This window comes from Arachis ipaensis, chromosome B07, assembly GCF_000816755.2.
Source record: "Arachis ipaensis cultivar K30076 chromosome B07, Araip1.1, whole genome shotgun sequence".
Taxonomy (NCBI): Eukaryota; Viridiplantae; Streptophyta; class Magnoliopsida; order Fabales; family Fabaceae; genus Arachis; species Arachis ipaensis.
In genome coordinates this window covers 82,569,390-82,593,714 of record NC_029791.2, presented here as the reverse complement: position 1 = coordinate 82,593,714, position 24,325 = coordinate 82,569,390, and the positions used below count along the sequence as shown (strand labels likewise).

Genomic DNA, 24,325 nt, shown 5'->3' with positions numbered 1-24,325 from the left:
GTTGATTATTGCTTTACTTAATTAACCCCCTAACAATGGAGAAAAGTCAAGTGAGAGTAACTAACTTGAGTCACAAGTCCTAGTCTCACCCTAGGGAAGTCTAGCTTTAGTGCACTCCAAGCCAATTAGCAATTCTCAATTCATAATCTACAATTGATATCCACTATTCAAGTGTCTCCAATAACTCAACCCCTAAGCCAAGTGAGAGAAATCTACTCCATAGCTAAGGTTGTCATTATCACAAACAATTGGTAGGCAATTATAGAAAACATGAGGCAATTGAGAGAAGAGAATCGAATTAAAGCTATCTATTCCAAACAATCATCAACAATCACACAATTGAATGAAACCTCAATTCATTAATCCACATTCAAAGTAGCAAAGTGAACCAAATCTAGATCTAAGAGATTGAACAAAAGAACATCAATTAAGAGTAGAAGAAGAGTAGATCTATACTTGTAGCAAAACAAAAGGTCAATTAGCAATGGATCTCACCAAGAATTCAAAGGAAACTTGCAATGGAGGATGAAAACCTAGAGAGAAGTTGGAGTTTCTCTCTCTAAAAACAAAATGTAACTAACTTCCTAAAAAATATCTAGAATTATGACTCTCTCCCCAACACCCCTAAGCCTTGGTCTTCTTAAGCTTTTCCCTCCAAAATCTGCTCCAAAACAGGGCCTAGAAACCCCTTGAAATCGCTGGGCACGTGTTTTATTTAAAAAAATCATGTGCGCATATCGGCGCGTACACGCACTGCATGCGTACGCGTCCTTGGGCTCTTTTGCGATCTGCGCGCAGGCGTACGTTGCACGGGAGCGTCATAAGGGATATGGCCAAGCCATATAAGTGTGTCGGCTCCTCGCTCGGCTCCACTGCGGTGGCTTTGGATGAGCGCATCCACACGTACGCGCACGGTGCACGTGCGCGCACATGTCCAAACTTCAATTCTTTGATTTATTTCAAGCTCCTTCTATTCATGCATGCTTCCTCCATTCCCCTTGGCCGTTTTTGCTCTATAACTTCTGAAATCACTTAACAAACGGATCAAGGCATCTAATGGTAATAGAGGAGGATTACAATATCTCAATTTTGATGCAAAAGAAGCATGTTTTCATCTATGAGGTAAAAATGGGAAAGAGACACGAAATCATGTAGTTTTATGAATAAGTGTGGAAGATCATTGATAAAACCCTTGGATTCTATGCATGATAAACCCTAAAAACGGGGTTTATCAACCTCCCCACACTTAAAGTATAGCATGTCCTCATGCTATGAGAAAGCAAAAGATCAAAGGACTACAAGGGTGTAGGACTCATGTGATGCGATCTACCTACATGAATGCAACTAGGGTACATGCTACTATCTACTTGGCCAAGAGTAATTCAATCTTTCTAGAAGACACATATGTATGTGCACATAGAGCAGAATGATGGCAATGTATGAACTCTACCAATTCTAGTCATCAGAGTAAAGTATGCATAACTTGTATGAAGAACGCTCGCGAGAGCCGGGAACAAGGAATTGAGCTTCGAACCCCTTACCGGAAGTGTTTGCGCTCTATTCGCTCGGTGTATAGGGTTGATCACTCAATCCTTCCCTACTTCATGCTTTTCCATGATTTGTTTTTCTTCTAACAATCAACATATATTCCATGCATGCATACAAGTATCATGGGGTCTTTTCTTTAGGTTGTAATGGGGCTAGGGTCAAGGTAAGGGTGCATATTTGGTCAAGTGAGCTTGAAATTTGAATATTTGATAAGCTTAAACTTCCCACCTAACCTATGACATCCTATACAATTCAAAAGCTAACCTAACTACCCATTCTTCACTTTTTTAACATACTCATGCATTTACTTTTCATTTCACAACACTTATGCATTGATCCTTATTGAGCTTTACTTTGAGGCATTTTGTCCCCTTTTTTATTTCTTTCTTTGTTTCTTTCTTTTTCTAAAATTTTTTTTTCTTTTCCTTTTTGATTTCTCATTTTTTTTCTTTCTATATACAAGAACATCAATGCATAAGGTTTTACATTCATTACACATGAGCATGTACCCAATTCCCAATATTTACAATAAAAATACAAGGCTACCTTTTTATTCACCAAATATCCCAAGTCTTCCTAATAAACCCGTATTTTATGATATATTTTGTACTCAAATTGAGTGATTTATTCAATCCTTCACCCACTTATTCATATTAATTGCATGGTTTTACTTTCCCTTTCCTTATTATGTTATGTATGTGAAAAATATGTTTCCTATTCTTAAAAATAATTATTTTAATTACCCTTTATTTCCATTCGATGCCATGATTAGTGTGTTGAGTAGTTTCAGATCTTCTAAGGCAGGAATGACTTAAAGGATGGAAAGGAAACATACAAAAATGGAAGGAAAGCACAAAACGGAGTTTTTGAAGAAACTGGCATCCACGCGATCGCATGGGCGACGCGGTCGCATGCCAGCGCGAATCAACAGCGACGCGACCGCGTGACTGACGCGATCGCGCGCCACAAGCAGAACGCACATGATGCGGCCGCATGACTGACGCGACCGCGTGATAAGAAAAACTCCAAATGACACGACCGCGTGACCCACGCAGACGCGTGACAGAGGCCACGTACCAAAAATTACAGAAAACGCTCCCAGCGATTTCTGAAGCCCTTTTTGGCCCAAATCCAAGTCCGGAAGGCATAAACCAGAGGTTATGAAGTGGGAGAATGCATCCATTCAGTGGAGAGTCTCCAATTAGTTAGTTTTCCATGATTTAGATTTAGTTTTGAGAGAGGTTCTCTCCTCTCTCTTTAGGATTAGGATTTAGAATTAGGATTTTATTCGCTTTCAGGATTATCTCTTTACCAGGTTCAATATTCCTTTTTCTTATTTTCTCAATTTTATTTATTAATTCTTCCATGTTACAGATTACTCTTTGAATTAATGTTATTTGGGGTATTTCAGTTTACAATTGCTTTCTTTTATTTATGTTACTTTTATCCCCAATATGAAGATATTTTTATTCCAATAGATTTACTTTCCCCCTTTTGGTCTTGGTTAAGAAATTAGTAACTCAGGAGTTATCAAACTCAACATGATTGATAATCGTTATCTTTGCTAATTGAATTGAGCTTCAATAATCCCAATCTTCCCCTAGGGATTAACTAGGATTTGAGGATCTAACTAATCAGTCACTTGACTTTCCCTTGCTCTAGCAAAGGTTAACTAAGTGGAATTAAGATTCAATTTTCATCATCATTGATAAGGATAACTAGGATAGGACTTCTAATTCCTCATACCTTGCCAAAAGTGTGTTTTACAGTTATTAATTTAAATTACAGTCTTTTACTTACTTTAATTACAATTTAAATTACTTGTTCCTCATCTTCAAAACCCCAATTTACAATCTTCATAACCAATAATAAGAACATACTTCCTTGCAGTTCCTTGAGAAGACGACCCGAGGTTTGAATACTTCGGTTATCAATTTTTTTAGGGGTTTTTTACTTGTGACAACCAAAACGTTTGTACGAAGGGATTTCTGTTGGTTTAGAAACTATATCTACAATGCGACTATTTTTACAAAATTCTTTACTGGCAAAAATCCTAATGTCAAAATGGCGCCGTTGCCGGGGAACTGCAACTGTGTGCCTTATTATTGGTTATTATAAATATTTTTCTTTTACTCGTCTATTTGTTTTTATTTTTTCCTTTTATTTTTGTTAGTCACTATGAATTCTTACCCCTCTCGCTTTGCGTTTGGTTCTAATATTGTTGAACTTCCATGGGAACCCAGAGTTGTGGAGAATTCTGTCGAGGCCGTTATAATTGATGCTAAAGAGGATAGTGTACAACCCCCAAAGCAAGTCTCTTATGAAGAAATAGATGGAATAATCCAAGAAGCAAATTTTCTTGATGATGATAGTCACAAGTCAAGTTCTCCTAGTAATGAACTTGCATCCGCAAGTGAATTCCCTGAGATCGAAGAATCTTCCCTAAGTGAATACGAAGATGACGCAGAGGTAGATTTCTCTCAACCTCCTGTTTATGACTTAAGTGACGAGGAAGACATAGAAGGCTTTGATCAGGACATGGATGCATTTGAAGAAGTCTGCATGGAAGTGGAGAAATTCACAGAAGAGCACAAGGGAGTAGAGCTCACAGAACCACTAGAAACACCTATCCCAAGGCCATTACCACCCAATACAAGCTTCAAGTGGGTACAATCCTTAACCTTTAGCTTTATTTTTCCACTTGAATATGGTTTGCTTGAAATAGATGGCCAGCTTAGAGCTCTCTGCGGCTTTAAGAGTAAAAGGGAAATGGCTCATGCTCAGAGCTGGTGCACAAAGTTCCATAAGGTTCCACGCTTCAACTCGAAGTGTGCGGATTGGCATCATGATCTATCAAATGGATCTCGGAAAATGTTTGGTTATCTTGGTGAGAATCTAATTTCTAAACCGCCCGGATGGAAAAATATAGATCAAGACGAAGGCGGATTTAAAAGCCAAGTTTGGGATCCTAGAATCTATTCTGACATTCGTCACCCCGGGAGCCTGAGAATCTATTTGAAGCTGCTCAGAAGCTTTACATGCCTAGTTTGGGAACCCGGAGGCTATTGGCATTCCAAGCATTGGTGGAGATTCCTGGATGAGTTCAAGCACAAGCCACCATAACAGGAAGCTCATCCAATGTCCAACTTAAGGACTTTAACTAAAAGTGCTAGGTGGGAGACAACCCACCATGGTATGATCATTCCTTTTTCAGTTTTAATTTTATTTCGTTTTATTTATTTTTGAGTTTTATTTTATTTTATTTCATTGAACCTGGAATCATGCATAACATTCATATTAGCACTGCATTCTGCATTTTGCACAAAAAAAAGGGTGTGCGACGCGACCGCATCATTCATGCGATCGCGTCAAGTTGCGAAAACACTCTCTACGCATCTGCGTCTTTCACGCGGCCGCGTGATCTGGAGATTGGCATAAACATCCAATGACCAGAAAGTTAGGCTGGAATCGTGCGGCCATTGTGCGTTTTGTACAAAACGCCCACGCAGTCGCGTTCCTGACGCGATCGCGTCCCTTGCACAACGTCAATCCCACGCGACAGCGTGAGCGACGCGATCGCGTCGCATGGATTACATAACAACCCAAAAGGAGACAGAGAGTTGCGCTGAAATGATGCTGGAATCGTGCGTTTAGCACAATTTCCAGCAACGCGATCGCATGCCCCAGGCGATCGCGTCATTTGCTCCCTAATCCATTCCATGCGATCGCGTGTCCCACGCGATCGCGTCAACCACCATTTCAGCCCAACCACACGAACGCATGCCCCACGCGATCACGTGGATTCAAATTTCATAAACCCCCCAGTCACGCGAACCCTACCATTCGCGCCCCCAAACCCTTCTCCTTCCTCTCTTCTTCTCCAACCACCCAACCACCACCCAGCCACCATCACCGACCGCCGCCACCCTGCCGACCACCCAGACCCCGTCGCCACGCCACCCCCCTTCCTCCTTCCCCTTCTTTCTTCTTCTTCCTTCTCCTTCCTCCCTCCACCGCCACTGCCCCCCTCCGCGATCACCACCCCACCGCGCCGCCGTCACCGCCGCGTCCCCATCCGCCACCCACGCCCCCTTCCCTTCCTTCCCTTTCCCCTACCCCCATTACCCTTCCCGAAGCCCCTGCTTTCGAATAGTACCTGCCGCCACCACCATCCCCCAGCCACCTCTCTACCCCACTTTTCTTTCCTGCACTTTCTAGGTTCCGCTTAACGCCACCCTTCTATCATTCGTAGTTAACTCCATATTTTTTCTGATTTTGTTCATCATTAGGCTAGTTAGAGAAGCATGTTGTAGTGGATTTTAGGTTGTTAGATAGCCTAGGATGTGGTTAGTGGATTTAGGCCTGATTAATTGCGCTGTTTGTGTTTCTTGTTTTCTACTTTTTGCAATTCTGCTGTTACTGTTAGTATTGTTCATATGCTGTAATTTCCTGTTTCATGCTGCTCTTTACACTACTTTTCCATGTTCATATTCCTTATATGTAACTGCAGCTATATTTTTAACTCATATAAACGCTTATGACTGCTGTTTATTTTCTGGGACAATCCAATTTTAGCCTGAATGCTGTCCAATTTTCTGTAAAACTGTTCTGCTTTCATTCATGTTTTGGTTTTAGCACTTTTAAATTCTACTTCACTCTGCTTTTACCAAACCAATTCATGAATGCCAGGGCAAGCTTTCTTATCCTTTTTCTTAACCTTTAACTGTGTTTTTCCACTTGAATATGGTTTGCTTGAAACAGATGGCCAGCTTAGAGCTCTCTGCGGCTTTAAGAGTAAAAGAAAAATGGCTCGTACTCAGAGCTGGTGCACAAGGTTCAATAAGTTTCCACGCTTCAACTTGAAGTGCACGGATTGGTATCATATTCAATCGAATGGATCTCGAAAAATGTTTGGTCACCATGGTGAGAATCTACTTTCTAAACATGCCTAGTTTGGGACCCCGGAGGCTATTGGCATTCCAAGCATTGGTAGAAATTTTTGGATGAATTTAAACATAAGCTACCATAACAGGAAGCCCTTCCAATGTCCAACTTAAGGACTTTAACTAAAAGTGCTAGGTGGGAGACAACCCACCATGGTATGATCGTTCATTTTTCAATTTTTATTTCGTTTTGTTTGTTTTCAAGTTTTATTTTATTTTATAATATTGAACCTGGAATTTTGCATCGCATTCATATTAATCATTGCATTCTGCATACTGTATAAAAAAAAGGGTTGCGCGACGCGACCGCATCATCCATGCGATCGCGTCATATTGCGAAAAACACTACCCACGCGACCGCGTCATCCATGCGGCCGCGTGATATGGAAATCGGCGTAAAAATCCAACGTCCAGAAAGTTAGGCTGGAATCGTGCGGCCGCGTGATATGGAAATCATACAAGACGCCCACGCGATCGCGTGCCCCATGCGATCACGTCACTTACACACAACCAATCCCACGTGACCGCGTGAGTGACGCGATCGCGTCGCATGGATTGAACAACACCCCAATAGGAGACTGAGAGTTGCGCTGAAACGATGCTGGAATTGTGCGTTTAGCACAATTTCCAGCGACGCGATCGCATGCCTCAGGCGATCGCGTCATTCACTCCTCGATCCATTCCATGCGACCGCGTGTCCCACGCGATCGCGTCAACCACCATTTCAGCCCAACAACGCGACTGCGTTCCCCACGCGATCGCGTGGATTCAAATTTATAAATCCTCCCCAGTTATGCGAACCCTACCATTCGCGCCCCCAACCCCTTCTCCTTCCTCTCTTCTTCTCCAACCACCCAACCACCACCCAGCCACCATCACCAACCGCCGCCATCCCGCCGACCACCCAGACCCCGCCGCCACGCCACCCCCTTCCTCCTTCCCCTTCTTTCTTCTTCTTCCTTCTTCCTCCTCCCTCCACCGCCACTGCCCCCCTCCGCGATCACCACCCCACCGCGCCGCCGTCACCGCCGCGTCCCCATCCGCCACCCACCCTTTCCCCCTACCCCCATTACCCTTCCCGAAGCCCCTGCCCCCGAACAGCAGCCACCGCCTCCGCCACCCTCCTCCGCCGCACCAGACGCCACCGCCACCATCTCTCAGCCACCTCTCTGCCCCACTCTCCTTAATTCGCCTACCAGGTTCCGACGAACGCCTAACCATTAACCATCCGTAGTTAATTCATATTTTTCTATTTATGTTCATATTTAGGCTAGTTAGATATGCATGTTGTAGTGGATTTTAGGTTGTTAGGTAGCCTAGGATGTGGTTAGTGGATTTAGGCCTGTTTAATTGCGTTGTTCGTGTTTCTTGCTTTATCAATTCGCAATTCTGCTGTTGCTGTGATGTTCGTATTGTTCATATGCTGAAATTTACTGTTTCATGCTGCTCTTTACACTGCTTTTTCATGTTCATATTCCCTATATGTAATTACAGCTGTATTTTTAATTCATATGAACTATTCTGATTGATGTTTATTTTCCGGGACAATCCAATTTTAGCCGGAATGCTGCCCAAATTTTTATAAACTGTTTTTGACTTTCATTCATGTTTTGGTTTTGGCTATTTAAACTCTGCTTTACTCTGCTTTTACCAGAACAATTAATGAATGCCAGGGCAAGCTTTCCTATTCTCTTTGATTTCCTGGTTCATAATCTACATTTTTGATGATTAGATTCCAATTTTTGCTATTTCTATATCTATCTGAATCATCATCAACCTAATTTCCTTGTTTGAATATGAGTTACCTATATCTTCTCATTGTGAATGCCTGTTACTTAGAATATGATCATTATGCCACTTTCCTTAAACCACTTTTTACTAACTCCCTAGTTTTAACTTCCTAAACTCTTTTTCAATTCTAACCAACCTAACCTTTCACAACATCTCTTCTGTTTTTTTTTTCACTTTCTTTTAACCTTCTAACCAAGGCATAATGTTAATTTTCATAATTAACATGACTTCCATTACATTTTGGATTGTGAATTCTTCTTTTTGGACTTTTAACTCCTATACAATCCTTAATGCACATTTACTTAAATCATTTTCATTATCCTATTGCTCCTTTGCCACTTTGTGTTTCTTTTGATTATTTGCCTATTTGCTTTCCCTGTTTTTATTATATCCTGGTTTTCTATTTTTCAGGATGTCTGCCAGCCAAAGAAAAGGAAAAGCAAAGGCTACAACTGGCAAACGTAAGAGAGGAGAATCCTCTATGTCCATCATGGATATCATGCACGATGACTCCTGGCGGGAGAAAAACTTTACCCCACAGGAGAAGGCCGACCAGCTACTCCCTGCTACTGATCCAGCAAAGTTTGCAAACCGATACTGTGAGCTGAAGTATCCGGTGTTTGCAACCTCCAGGAACCTGTACTTGGAGAGGACTTTGAAAATCCCAAAAGAACTCCAGCAATACACCTTTGAGCAAATCAAACAAAGAGGCTGGTTCTTTCTCGAAAGAAACTTGACTGAGGTCAATGCATCTTGGGTAAGGGAATTCTACTGCAATTACTTCAAGACTTCCCTAGATGCAGTGAACCTAAGAGGGAAGCAGATTCTGGTCACTAAAGAGGCCATAGAGGATGTTCTGAAGCTTCTGCCTAAATCTGATCAGCTGGATGGTTATGAAAAAACTGAGGAAGATATGCGCTTCATGAAGTTTGATTGGGATGCAGTCAAGGCCAGGATAGCCCTTGACACGACCGTTCCATGGATCATGGGTCAGAACACCACCATGCCAAAGGGAATCAGGCAGATTTACTTAAATGATGAGGCTCGGCTATGGCACCAGATCCTGAGCAATTTTGTCATGCCAAGTACCCATGAGACAGAGATACCTGCCGCTATGATCACCCACCTATGGTGTGTAATGGAGGGTAAGGACCTGTACCTGCCACGCTTTATCCGGTACCACATGGCCAGGGTCCACGTCCGAGGCACTCTTCCCTTTCCATATCTGATTACACAGCTAGGCCATCAAGCTGACGTGCCTTGGGAGGATGCTGATGAAAAGCCACCTGCTGTAGAATGCAAGAAGATTATCCCTCACAGCAGGAACTTTCTGGCTTTGGGCTACAGACCTCTATTCCTCACTACTACTACTGAGATAGCCACACCATCTGCCGGCCCTTCTTCTTCCACAGCTGCCCCAGCTACCCCTGTCACCACCACTGCACCTCTACCTGCCTCAGAGCCAGTTTATCACCTAGTGCACTGCCTGTTTCGGCAGCTTGACCAGATGGAGCGTCGCAACAAGCGATGCTATGAGCACCTGAAGTTGATGATACGATCTGGCGACATCCCCTCCGAGCCTGACACACCATCCGAGGCATCTGAGGAGGAGGCAGATGATCACGAGGCAAAGACCCATCCACAGAGCGAGGCTGCGCCGGCAGGCACAGAGCAGGCCGCATCACATCAGGAGGCCCCGCCTCAGATTCAGGCTGTAGACCCCGAGATCCCTATCCAGTCAGCACCTCCTCTGCAATAGGCAGATCCTCAGACCACCACCACAGAGAGTCCAGCTACCCACCCTTCCAGTGATGACACCCCTTCACACCCTGCTTGAGTGAGCATCAGGGACGATGTTTCATTTTAAGTGTGGGGAGGTCGCCATCTCTGGCGTATTTTTTCTGGTGAACCACTACAGACTCTTTCATTTTATTTTGCTATTTTTTGTATTTTTCTCTTTATTTTTATTTTTATTTTCCCAATACTTATACATTGCTATTTTCATATATTTATACTCTATTTTCTGCATTTTGCACTTTAGTTCATATTTTAGCCATTTAGTTTAGTTACAATTCTAACTTATTAGTTATAGAAATTGTGGATTAATTAGTATAGTTTACCCTTTTTAGCATAAGATAGCTTAGTTTATATTGAAAATATAAAAAGGAAGTAAACTAGGAACTTGAACATAATAGAAACAATCCACACACCTTGTGTATATAGCATTATATGTTAGTTAGTTAACAACATTTCATCAAGGAAAAACACTAGAACTTTAAAGCCACCTTAAGTTTTACATTGAGAATAATGGGAACTTTTAATTTTACTTGCATGACATACATAATTGATAAATGATTTTTGAGCTAGAGAATACACAGCCTGTGAGTTTTGAGCTTAATTGTATGGTTACATTCAAACTATAAATTTTATTCCTGTGTGTTCCGCCCTTCTTATTTATTCTGGTGCTCTTTACTTTGTTTTAATCTATATGTCCGATTATAGAATAGAAATACATACCAAGAGAGTGATTGAGGCCATTGTTTAATTTTAGCTCACTTATCCCAAATTAGCCTAACTTTTACATCACCCTTGTTAACCCCCTTGAGCCTTTAAGTCCCCTCTTATTCTATAAGCCACATTACTAGCCTTAAGCAGAAAAATAAAATAAAAATCCCAAGTTGAATCCTTGGTTAGCTTAAGATAAAAAATGTGTAATTGTTTAAGTGTGGGAAGCCTATTGGGAACATGGATGATAAAAACAAAGGGTAGAAAGTTGAAAAGAATAAAATAATTCAAAATAAAATTTTTGGGAAGCGTGCTCATGTGAAATCAAAATAATTGAATTACCATGTGCATTAAAAAAAAAAGAGAGAAAAATATTTATTTTTCAGTATCTAAATAAAGGGGATACAAAAGAATTCCCCACATGCAAAATAAAGCAATGCACATGGGATAAGATAAAAAATTAAAATATGAGCATGTATCAAAAGTGGGAAAAATATGGGAAAATAGGTAAAGAAGCTCTGCTTTACAAAGTATGTATGTTAGGTGAGATCTTAGACTAATCAAGGATTCGCTTAATTAGCTCACTTAGCCTTATACATATACCCTTACCTTTACCTTGGCCCCATTACAACCTTAATTAAAGACCTCATGACTTTGGTATGTCTATATTCTATAATTGTTGATTGGTTAGATGAAGAACAAAGTTATAGAAAGTAAGAATAAAAAAGAAGAATAGAGTGTTTAACCCAATAAACACTGAGTTACTAGAGAGTAAACACAAAATCCAGTGAGGGTTCAATAGCTCATTAACATATATCTCTGCTTAAATTATAAATTGTCTTGCAGGTTTATAAAATATTTTTCTCTCCCATCTCAATTGTAAAGGAACTTTATCACTATCTAAGGCTTGGCTATATATATATTTCCTTGAGAATGTAAATTAATTGAACTACATGTAAGCTTTAAATACAAGTGAATAAAAATTTAGAATTGCATGATTCATTTAGGTAGTTGCATTTAGATTAGATTGCATTGCATGACATTCCACCACTTTAACCTAACATTATTCTTGGATTTAGCATGAGGACATGCTATTGTTTAAGTGTGGGGAGGTTAATAAACCCATATTTTATAATATATTTTGTGCTCAAATTGAGTGATTTATTCAATCCTTCCCCCACTTATTCATATTAATTGCATGGTTTTACTTTCCCTTCCTTATTATGTGATGTATGGAAAAACATGTTTCCTATGCTTAAAAATAATTATTTTAATTACCCTTTATTTCCATTCGATGCCGTGATTAGTGTATTGAGTAGTTTCAGATCTTCTAAGGCAGGAATGACTTAAAGGATGGAAAGGAAACATACAAAAATGGTAGGAAAGCACAAAACGTTGTTTTTTAAGAAATTGGCATCCACGCGATCGGATTGGCGAAGCGGCCGCATGCCAGCGCGAATCAACAGCGACGCGACCGCGTGACTGACGCGATCGCGCGCCACAAGCAGAACGCACATGACGCGGCCGCATGACTGACGCGACCGCGTGATAAGGAAAACTCCAAATGACGCGACCGCGTGACCCACGCGGACGCGTGACAGAGGCCACGCACCAGAAATTACCGAAAACGCTCCCAGCGATTTCTGAAGCCCTTTTTGGCCCATATCCAAGTCCGGAAGGCATAGACCAGAGGTTATGAAGTGGGAGAATGCATCCATTCAGAGGAGAGTCTCCAATTAGTTAGTTTTCCATGATTTAGATTTAGTTTTGAGAGAGGTTCTCTCCTCTCTCTTTAGGATTAGGATTTAGAATTAGGATTTTATTCGCTTTCAGGATTATCTCTTTACCAGGTTCAATATTCCTTTTTATTATTTTCTCAATTTATTTATGAATTCTTCCATGTTACAAATTACTCTTTGAACTAATGTTATTTGAGGTATTTCAGTTTACAATTGCTTTCTTTTATTTATGTTACTTTTATCCCTAATCTGAAGACATTTTTATTCCACTAGATTTACTTTCCCCCTTTTAGTCTTGGTTAAGAAATTAGTAACTCAGGAGTTATCAAACTCAACATGATTGATAATCGTTATCTTTGCTAATTGAATTGAACTTCAATAATCCCAATCTTCCCCTAAGGATTAACTAGGATTTGAGGATCTAACTAATTAGTCACTTGACTTTTCCTTGCTCTAGCAAAGGTTAACTAAGTGGAATTAAAATTCAATTTTCATCATCATTGATAAGGATAACTAGGATAGGACTTCTAATTCCTCATACCTTGCCAAAAGTGTGTTTTACAGTTATTAATTTAAATTACAGTCTTTTACTTACTTTAATTGCAATTTAAATTACTTGTTCCTCATCTTCAAAACCCCAATTTACAATCTTTATAACCAATAATAAGAACATACTTCCCTGCAGTTCCTTAAGAAGACGACCCGAGGTTTGAATACTTCGGTTAACAATTTTTTTAGGGGTTTGTTACTTGTGACAACCAAAACGTTTGTACGAAGGGATTTCTATTGGTTTAGAAACTATATCTACAACGCGACTATTTTTACAAAATTCTTTACTAGCAAAAATCCTAACGTCACTTTTCCACACTTGAATGATACACAAATACTAGCTTAAGCCAATCAAAGATCCAAATAAGGACATTTATTGTTTTCCGCTTTAAGGCTTGTAATGTGCTAAATTAAGAACAAGTGGGTTAATCATAGGCTCAAAGTAGCTAACAATGGGAGATAAAAGGTAAGGCTATTTGGGTAAGTGAGCTAATGAAATGATGGCCTCAATCATATACATGCATAAATACAAGGAATAACGGACATATAGAATTAAACAAATCAAAGATGACAATCATAGGAAGAGAACAATTTCACACAAGAAGGAAAAATAAGTGATTATAAGATGTAACCACACCATTAGGCTCAAAACTCACCTGCTTGCGGTCTTGGCTCAAATCCCATGTTCCAAAATACATTCTTCAAACAAGTTAAGCATCAAAAGATTTTCAAATTTCAAAATTGGTAAGTTTGCCGTAAAATTTTAGTTTTCTAGAATAGAAGTCTTTGCTCTAACCAAGTGGATTTATTAAGAGATACTAATATGCAAAAGATGCCAAGAATGAAAGACCTAGTATGCAATCTACTCTAGTTAAGAAAAGAGGTTCAAGGAATTTATTTGGGTGTTACCTACAGAGACCGGTCGGTTGACCGACCTCCCCACACTTAGAAGTTGGCACGGTCCTCCGTGCCTTGAGTGAGACGGAGTAGTTGATCGGCTTCCGCGTGTCCATCCACTTCTTCATCATTATCGCTTTCATCATTATTGGTATCGGTGGATGTGAAAATTTCCAGTTCTTCCATAGGCGGTGCTAGGCAACTTAGAAGCTTCTTGACAAAAGTGTATCGGCGTTGGTTACGCCGCTCATAACAGTCAAGCTTCTTGTGGAGTTCCTCTATGCGTTGCATGGATGACTTTGGTGGTGCGGATGAGGAGGGGGGATGCACATGGGGATGGATAAATATGGCTCTTCGGTGTCCGTCGAAGGGTAAAGGTACCTCCCGCTTGGAACAACATCTCCATCCATCGGGATCATGGTCCTTCTATCCTTGGTCTCTCGGGGAACGCCGGCTGCGGCGACAAAGTCGGTCACTAGAGCGGGAAAAGGTAGATTCCCCTTAGCGTGAATGCGGCCCATAGATTGGTGGATGAGGCGAGGAATATGCACCGGTCTCTCTGTGAGGACACACCAAACCAACAAGGCTAACTCGGCAGTGATAGATGAGCCATGGGTGCTTGGGAGCACATAGTGGGCTAGAATTTGGGCCCATGCTTGAGCCTCTCGGGTGAGAAAACGTGCGTCAATGCCCTTGGGCCGGGGCCTCATCCTTCCTCGAATCCAGAATGATTTGGGTGTGGCAATGACCTTAAGGATAGCATCCCAATCAAACGCATATTCGCACCGGGCCGACAAAATCTCCTGATAGATATCAGCCCCGTCCGCTAATGGTCTGGTCTTAAGCACATTTTGAATGGCCTCCTCCGTGATGGGAACTTGCCTTCGGCACACCAATACCGATGTGAGGGAAGGGGAATGGTAATTGGTGTAAAATTCAGCCACCCATGACAAGTTCGCCTCCCGTGGTTTCCTCAATAGGAATTCTCATTGCCGCCGTTCGATGCGAGGCAAAATGAATGGTAGGACATGCGCCGGAGGGGCCAAAAGGGGCTCGGGATGATAATTCCTTGGCTTGATCGAGGGATAGACAAGTTCACAGTAGCGGTTGGGGAACTTGTTCGGATCCCTCGCCAGATTGTCTTTTTCCAAAACATCAATGTTAGCAACGCTCCTGGGCTTGGTGAGGAGGGCCTTAGCTTGCGGGCCTTGGTGTGCTTTGCCAGTAGACCGTGATGGTGCCCGTTTGGGCACCTTTCCATTGTCTCTTTTGAGCACCATCCTAGAAAAGAAGGAAAGGTGGTGAAATTAAGCTTAAAGAGGCGACAAGAAAGAACAATCATGCAAGTGATAAAGCATAAAAGAATAAGTGGCTTAGATACATGACAGCTGCAACATGTAACTAAGATAATAATAAAGATCATAGCAAGTCACTAGCATGTGATACATGAGTGGTATAGGCATGCGAACACGAAGCATGAGAAGCACACACTCATAACAATAACAACAAGAGGTAAGAAAACTATGGGATGAGCTTGTAGAAAGGAAACAAGAAATGTAGTAAGTTCAATGTATACATGAACAAACAAGTGAATGAGAAGGAACACCAAAATAGAGAACACTTAGTCAAAATGAGTCCAAGAAGTCATATAGTTCTTTCATCAAACACTTGGTGTGCATCCCTTTATGACAAAAACTTAGAGAAGAGGGACAATGTAGCATCCCATAAAGTATTAACACTCATCATATCACACCACTAAATACAAAAGAAAGCAAGTAAATCAAACAAACTCATCAATGCCCATGAGAAAATGAAAAGAAATGAAGAAATAAAATGCAATAAACAAGGAGAACATGAATGGCACTACTTAAAAAAATATAAGAGTATGTAATTGGGGGGATGGAAAAAAAAGGGAAACTAAAAATAAAGATTTAGAAAGGAGTGGTACCTTAAAGGGGGAGAGAAGGAGATAGGGTATGGAGGTGAGAGAAGGGTTAGTGAAGGAGAGGAGAGGGAAAAGAGGTGTGGGTATGCCGGAGGTGGTGGTTGCCACCGGAGGTGGAGGAGAGGAAGAGGTAGGGATGGTAGAGGAGGGTAGAGGTGAAGAAGAGGGGTGATGGTAAGAAGAAGGAAAGAAAATGGAGGGAGAAAGGCACACTCTCATTCAATTGTTTCGCGAAACCGACGCGGACGCACCATGCACGCGTGCGCGCGCATGGGTAAAATAGTAACGACGCGGACGCGCACGGTGCGCGTGTGCGTAAAGTAGCGAAATGTGAGTGTGCGCGTGAGCGCCAGGTGCGCATGCGCGCGCATATGTGTTGTGCCCTCAGCACAGGTTGGGCACAACTCTGGCCCAACTCTCGGAAAAAAGTACTAGAAAGTAAAATTTGTTGAGCGATGCGGACGCGCATGGTGCGCTGACGCATCGATTGGCATTATGATCGGGGTACGCGTGGCGCCAAGTGCGCCTACACGTCAGTTGAGCTGGGCCAGTAGCATGAAATTGGCCCAGCTCGGGCACAACTCTCTGGATGATGGCCCAGGGCCACAAAACGCAGCAGTGACGCGGGCGCGCACGGTGCGTGTACGCGTGTATTTGCGTGAATTGACATGGACGTGCACGCGTCTCGTGCACGCACGCGTGACGTTGGTTATGCCCAGGGCCCAAAGCTGGCCCACAATTTGCACAACTCTCTGGTAAATGACCGAGGAGTTGCGAAAGCCTAGGGCCACATACGCGCACAGTGCGCGCATGCGTGCCCCCCCCTTTTTTTTGAATGAATAGAACAAATGCCTAATTATCATGTATTCACTGGCCAAACAAGCCAAAGAAGTCAAAAACACCTAAAATCAATGCAAAATCTAAAGAGAAGTGTGCTTCTACCATACAATCAACTCATTCATGGAGAAATCAATGCAAGTCTTTATGAGCAAGTCATCCATGGTAGGCACAAGCAAAAGTGTAGCTAAGCAATTACAAAACAATGAAGAGTTCAAAAGGAAAGATGGTATACAAAGGAGGGAAAGGATAGATCTCACCATGGTGAGGTGTCTCCCACCTAGCACTTTTGTTTAATGTCCTTAAGTTGGACCTTCACTTGTTCATTGCTCTTTGCTAAGAGGTGTGTCTTCCAAAAGGAATACCTCAACCTCTTTGTTGCTCTTCATTTGCTCACCATGATACAACTTGAGACGGTGCCCATTGACCTTGGAGATATCTGACCTTGAGGGATGGCACAAATGGTAAACCCCATAAGGTTCCGCCTTCACTACTTGATATGGGCCTTCCATTTTGACATTAGTTTACCGGGCAACAATCTCAATCTAGAATTGTAAAGAAGGACTAGATCACTGGCTTTAAATTCTTTGCCTCTTATGTTCCTATCATGCACGGCTTTCATCTTTTCCTTGTAAAGTCTAGAGTTCCCAAAAGCTTCAAGCCTCAAACATTCCAACTCCGCTAATTGTATCTTCCTCTCAATTCCGGCTCCACCCAAACTTGGATTACACTCTTTGATGGCCCAATACGCCTTGTGCTCTATTTCCACCGGCAAATGGCAAGCTTTGCCATACACCAACCGAAAGGGGCTCATGCCAATTGGCGTTTTGTATGCCGTTCGGTAGGCCCATAATGCATCGGTGAGCTTGGCACTCCAATCTTTTCTATTGGGTTTCACAATCCTTTCTAAGATGCGTTTAATCTCCCGATTGGAAATCTCAGCTTGGCCGTTTGTTTGTAGGAGGTAGGCCATGGCTACTTTATGCATGATGCTATACTTCTTCATGAGTCCTTCCATTCTTCTGTTGCAAAAGTGTGAACCTTGGTCGCTCACGATTGCTCGTGGCGACCCAAATCTACAAATGATATTACTTCTCACAAAAGAAAGGACTACATTAGCATCATCCGTCCGGGTGGGTATCGCTTCCACCCATTTAGACACATAATCAACGCCGAGTAGAATGTAGAGAAAACCATTAGAATTTGTGAATGGCCCCATGAAGTCAATTCCCCACACGTCGAAAATCTCACAAAATAGCATGGTTCGTTGGGAAATTTCATCCTTCTTAGAGGTATTACCAAATCTAATGCATTGAGAACAAGATTTACAAAATTGAGAAGAGTCCTTAAAAAGAGTTGGCCACCAAAAGCCACAATCTAGGATCTTCCTTGCCGTTCTTTGAGGACCAAAATGGCCTCCTCCTTCGGAGGAGTGCCAAGCTTCCAAGATTGAGTGGAATTCGGTTTGCGAGATGCACCTTCGAATTACTTGATCTGCCCCACATCTCCAAAGGTATGGGTCATTCTACACATAGTATTTGGATTCACTTTTTAGCTTATCCCTTTGGTGTTTGGAGACATTAGGAGGGAAGGAGCGAGATACTAAGTAATTGGCGATGGATGCATACCAAGGAATGGTTTTCGAGATTGCATGCAAGCCCTCAAGGGGAAAAGAATCATTGATAGAAGTAGTATCACCTTTTGTGTGTTCAAGGCGACCTAGGTGGTCCGCCACTAGGTTTTGCGTACCACTCCTATCCTTGATTTCCAAGTCAAACTCTTGCAACAATAAAACCCATCTAATCAATCTCGGTTTGGATTCTTTCTTTGCCAGCAAATACTTTAATGCCGCATGATCCGAGTACACTACCACCCTTGAACCGAGAAGATATGCTCGGAACTTGTCCAAGGCAAAAACAATGGCCAAAAGTTCTTTTTCGGTAGTAGTGTAGTTGGATTGGGCTCCATCTAATGTTTTTGATGCATAGGCTATGACATATGGATTCTTACCTTCGCATTGTGCTAACGCGGCTCCCACGGCAAAATTTGAAGCATCACACATTATTTCAAATGGCCTACTCCAATCCGGCCCTCGCACAATGGGAGCTTGGGTCAATGCTACCTTGAGCTTGTCGAAAGCCTCCATGCATTCCTTGCTTAAATCAAACTCAACATCCTTTTGTAGCAACCTTGAGAGAGGCAATGCTACCTTGCTAAAATTCTTGATGAATCTCCGGTAAAATCCTGCATGTCCAAGAAAAGAGCGGACCTCCCTCTCGGAAGAGGGGTAAGGAAAACTAGATATAACATTAATTTTAGCCGGATCTACGGAGATACCATCCTCGGAAACAATATGTCCTAAAACAATGCCTTGTTTGACCATGAAATGACATTTCTCAAAATTTAAGACAAGGTTGGTTTTAGTACATCTTTCCAAAACTTTTTCAAGACTATCCAAGGAATGATCAAAAGAATCACCATATACCGTGAAGTCATCCATGAATACCTCCATGCATTGCTCTAGAAAATCCGCAAAGATGCTCATCATGCACCTTTGGAAAGTTGCCGGTGCATTGCATAAGCTGAATGGCATACGCTTGTAGGCATAAGTTCCAAAAGGGCAAGTAAATGTTGTTTTTTCTTGGTCCTCTAGAGCAATGTGTATTTGGAAGTATCCCGAATAGCCATCTAGGAAGCAATAATGAGACTTACCGGATAATTGATCGAGCATTTGATCGATAAACGGGAGTGGAAAGTGAACTTTCCTAGTGGCCGCATTCAACCTACGGTAGTCTATGCATACTCGCCAAGAGTTTTGCACCCGTGGTGCTATGAGCTCCCCGCTTTCGGTCTTAATTGTAGTTACTCCGGACTTCTTAGGTACAACTTGAATGGGGCTCACCCATTCACTATCCGAAATAGGGTAGATGATGTCCGCCTCAAGTAACTTTGTTACCTCTTTCTTGACAACCTCCAAAATAGTAGGATTTAATCGCTTTTGAGGTTGTCTCACGGGTCTGGCTCCCTCTTCCAAAAAGATACGGTGCCCACATACTTGGGGACTTATCCCTACTATATCCACCAAACTCCACCCTATTGCCCTTTTGTTCTTCCTCAAAACGCGTAGCATCTTCTCTTCTTGTTCAGGATTAAGTTCCCTTGCTACAATCACCGGAAACTTGTGGGCTTCATCAAGGTATAAATACTTTAAGTGGGGTGGTAATGGCTTCAATTCTAGCTTTTGCTCTTGGCTTGCCGCTTGAACTTCTTCACTTGGATCTTCACTATTTTCTTCAATCATATTTTTCTCTTCTAGCTTTGCACAATGCACTTCCGCCACAATGTTGTCAATTAAATCACATCGGAATACGAAATGGTTCTCCGGTGGGTGCCTCATTGCTTCTTCTAGGCTAAAACTTACAACTCTCCCATCTATCTCGAATGAATAAGTTCCCGAACGGGCATCCAACTTGAATCTAGAGGTCCTCAAAAATAGCCTCCCAAGTAGGATAGATGATGCCCTCTTGGATTCGCTTGGTGGCATCTCAATGATATGAAAATCAATTGGGAATATCAAACCCTTTATGTCGACCAACACATCTTCCGTAATACCCGACACGGTTATTATGCTCTTGTCCGCCAAGACAAACCTAGCCGCCGACCGCTTCAACGGTGGGAGCTTCAATAGATGATAAATGGAAAGAGGCATAATACTAACGCATGCACCAAGGTCGCACATACAATCAATGAATTGGACTCCATCAATGACACAAGAAACTAAGCAAGGGCCCAGATCAACACATTTTTCCGGAATGGATCCCATCAAAGCCGAAATGGAACTACCCAATAGAATGGTTTCCAACTCATGAATTCTATCTTTGTTCATACACAAGTCATTAAGAAATTTTGCATATTTAGGCACTTGGTGTATAGCATCAAAGAGGGGGATAGTTACCTCCACTTTTTTGAACATCTTTACCATTGTTGGGTCAAGCTCCACACGCTTCTTAGCCTTTCTTGCCAATGTAGAAAATGGAATTGGTTGAGCCACTTCCTCTAAAATTTACTCCTTTCTAGGGACTTCACTCCTTGGTTGTGGTTTTTCATATTCAACTATTACATGTGACTCCTCCTCCTCTTCAATTTCTTCTATCTCAACTCCATCCTCTTCTTGAGCAACTTTCATCGGATTAGGTGCCATTGAATCTCTTTCCTTCAATTGCATTTCGGACCCCAAGGTTACGGTGTTGATGCCACCCTTGGGGTTGGGCGAAGGTTGAGAGGGTATGGCACTAGAGGTTGAGGCTTGAGGAGTGGGAATAGAAGGTGGCTCCATGCGAGCAATGAGAGCTTGGAGAGTAGAAGTGAGGCCATTAAGACTTTAGTTGAGGGTGTTTTGGAGTTCCTTTTATCCTTAGAGTATGGATCGGAGTGTGTCATCTTGATTTGGAGATGTGGAAGGGTAGGTAATTTGTGGTGCTTGGGGTTGATTGGGTGGAAGTGATTGTCTATGAGGTGGTATGTAGGTTTGATAGTTCCTTCCTTGATTTGGTTGTTGGTTTGGAGGGTTTTGTGAATAACGGTTTTGTGAAGTGTTGTTGTTCTATCTTTGGTTGCCTCCGTTGTCCCTTCCTCCTTGTTGATAATTGTCCCGCCAACTTTGGTTGGAGCTATCCCTCCATCCTTGATTGGAATTGTTACTCCCTTGGCTATAGTTGCCTCCATGTTGGGGGTACCCTTGGTTAGAATTGCTCCCTTGGTTATGGTATCCTTGATTAGAACGTTCATAGTAGGGGCGATCATAAAAGTTATGGGTAGCCGCTAGAGTGTTATCTTCTTGGAGACTTGGACATTCGTCCGTGTTGTGGGAGTAGCATAAGCAAATGTCACACACTCTTTGAGGGACCAATTGTTGACATTGTTGGTTTTGAGGAGGAGGTTGTTGTTGAGATGGAGGTGGTTGTTGATTCACTTAGAGTTGCTTTAGAAGGCTTGTTATTTCACTCAAAGTCTTGGTAAGGGTAGCGGTCTCACCACTAGAGGAAACTTCATTTACGGCCTTTGGACGGTTGACTCTTCGTCTAGCATGTTGAGTGGACTTGGCCAAGTCGATAATGAGTTGCCATGCCTCCTCTGCCGTCCGATACTTTGACAAAGAACCGTTGCTTGAAGCATCCAATAAATTCTTATCTTGCTCCCTTATGCCTTGGCACACATAGCTAAGCAAGACTTGAGTGTCAATCATATGGTTGGGATATGAATCAAGAAGTTTACGAAACCGTTCCCAATATTCATACAAAGTTTCCATCTCGCCTTGTACAATACATGAGATCTCCTTCCTTAACTTGTTCGTCATTTCCACGGGCATGAACATATCAAGGAATTCTCTCCTAAGAAAATCCCAATCGGACATAACATCACTAGGCAAGGTATAGAACCACTCCTTGGCTCTTCCCTCAAGAGAGAAGGGAAAGGCAAATAACCATATAGCCACTTCATCCGATCCTTCCCGCCTAGTAGTCGAGCATACACCATGAAAATCCTTGAGGTGTCTAATTGGATCTTGTGCGGGAAGTCCATGGAATTTTGGTAAGAGATTGATGATAGTGGTCTTGAGTTCAAAGTTTGCATTCAAGTTGGGATGAAGCACATGTAGAGGTTGGAGAACAAAATCCGGACCCGCTTCCTTGAGAGTAACTCTTCTTGAAGCGGCTGAACGATCGGTTTTTCTATCGGTAAAGAAATATAAAAATATGATCGCGTTGTAAGTATAGCTTCTAAACCAACAGAAAATCCTTTCGTACAAACGTTTTGGTTGTCACAAGTAACAAACCCCTTTAAAATTGATAACTGAAGTATTTAAACCTCGGGTCGTCTTCTCAAGGAACTGCAGGGAGGTATGTTCTTATTAATGGTTATGAGTTTTGTAAATTGGGGGTTTTGAAAGTAGGGGACAAGTAATTTAAATGACAAATAAAATAAATAAATTACTGTAAAATAAACTCTTGGCAAGGTATGAAAATTCAGAAGTCCTATCCTAGTTACTCCTATGAGAATGGAAGTTAATCCCACTTAGTTAACGCTTATGAAAGCAAGTGAAAGTCAAGTGAACTAATTAGTTAGATTCCCAAGTCCTAGCCAACTCCTAAGGAAAGACTAGAGTTAGTGGAATACCAGTCACTTTAGCCGACATAACAACCAATCACGGATAGTTGATAACTCAATAGCTTCCAGTTAATCAATTGAAGCCAACAATATAAAAAGCTAAATAAGAATCTTAGATCTGAAATACCTCAATTGCATTAATAAGAGAAAATCAATCTAAACATAAAGAGTTCATAAGCCAATCTGGCAACATAACTAATTAAGGGATAGCATTAAGATATCTGAAAGTAAAAGAGAAATATAAAGTAAAAGGAATATTGAACCTGATGAAGAGTTGAAATTCTAAATCCTTTAAGAGGAACCCTAATCCAAAAACCTAAGAGAGAGGAGAGAACCTCTCCCTCTAAAAACTACATCTAAATTGTGAAAAGTGAATAATTGGAGGCATCATAATGAATGGATGCATTCCCCCACTTTATAACCTCTAATCTGTGCCTTCTGGACTTGGATCTGGGCCAAAAAGGATTTCAAAAATCACTGGGAGGTTTTCTATAATTTCTGGTGCGTGGCGTCTGTCACGCGTCCGCGTGGGTCACGCGGTCGCGTCATCTAGGAGTTTTTCTTGTCACGCGTTCGCTTTGGTCACGCATACGCGTCATCTGCGTTCTTCTTAAGGCGCGTGTCCTCGTCAGATACGCGTTCGCGTCGCTGCTTTTTCGCGTTAGGCATGCGGCCGTGTCGTCCATGCGTTCACGTCACTGCCAGTTTCTTCAGAAACTTCATTTTGTGCTTTCCTTCCATTTTTGTATGTTTCCTTTTCCATCCTTTAAGTCATTCCTGCCTTAGAAGATCTGAAACTACTCAACACACAAATCATGGCATCGAATGGTAATAAAAGGTAATTAAAGTAATTATTTTCAAAGCATAGGAAACATATTTTTCACATATATCACATAATAAGGAAGGGAAAGTAAAACCATGCAATTTACATGAATAAGTGGGTGAAGGATTAAATAAATCACTTAAATTGAGCACAACATATATCATAAAATATGGGTTTATCAACCTCCCCACACTTAAACAATAGCATGTCCTCATGCTAAGTCCAAGATAAAGAGTAAGGTAAGGTTAAAGTGGTGGAATCTCATGCAATGCAATCTATTCTAAATGCAAACTACCTAAATGAATCATGCAATTCTAATTTGTTATTCACTTGTATATAAAACTTACATGTAGTTAAATTAATTCACATTCTCAAGGAATCATATATGCATAGCCCAACCCTAGATAATGTTAAAGAACTTTTACAATTGAGATGGGTAAAACATTTTACAAACTTGCAAGACAATTAACAATTTAAGCAGAGATATATGGTGATGAGCTATTGAACCCTCACTGGATTTTGTGTTTACTCTCTAGTCACTCAGTGTTTATTGGGTTAATCACTCTATTCTTCTTTTTATCCT

The 24,325-nt window shown here is 41.7% G+C and overlaps 1 protein-coding gene across 1 annotated transcript; it reads left to right on the top strand.

Moving 5' to 3' along the window:
- LOC107607387 (leucine-rich repeat extensin-like protein 3) lies at positions 830–11,512 on the top strand (the record flags this gene model as incomplete). Its single annotated transcript, XM_016309350.1, has 4 exons — positions 830–903; positions 7,361–7,662; positions 8,706–8,743; positions 11,498–11,512. Coding segments are annotated over exons 1-4 (429 nt in total), but the record flags the coding sequence as incomplete, so codon positions are not given.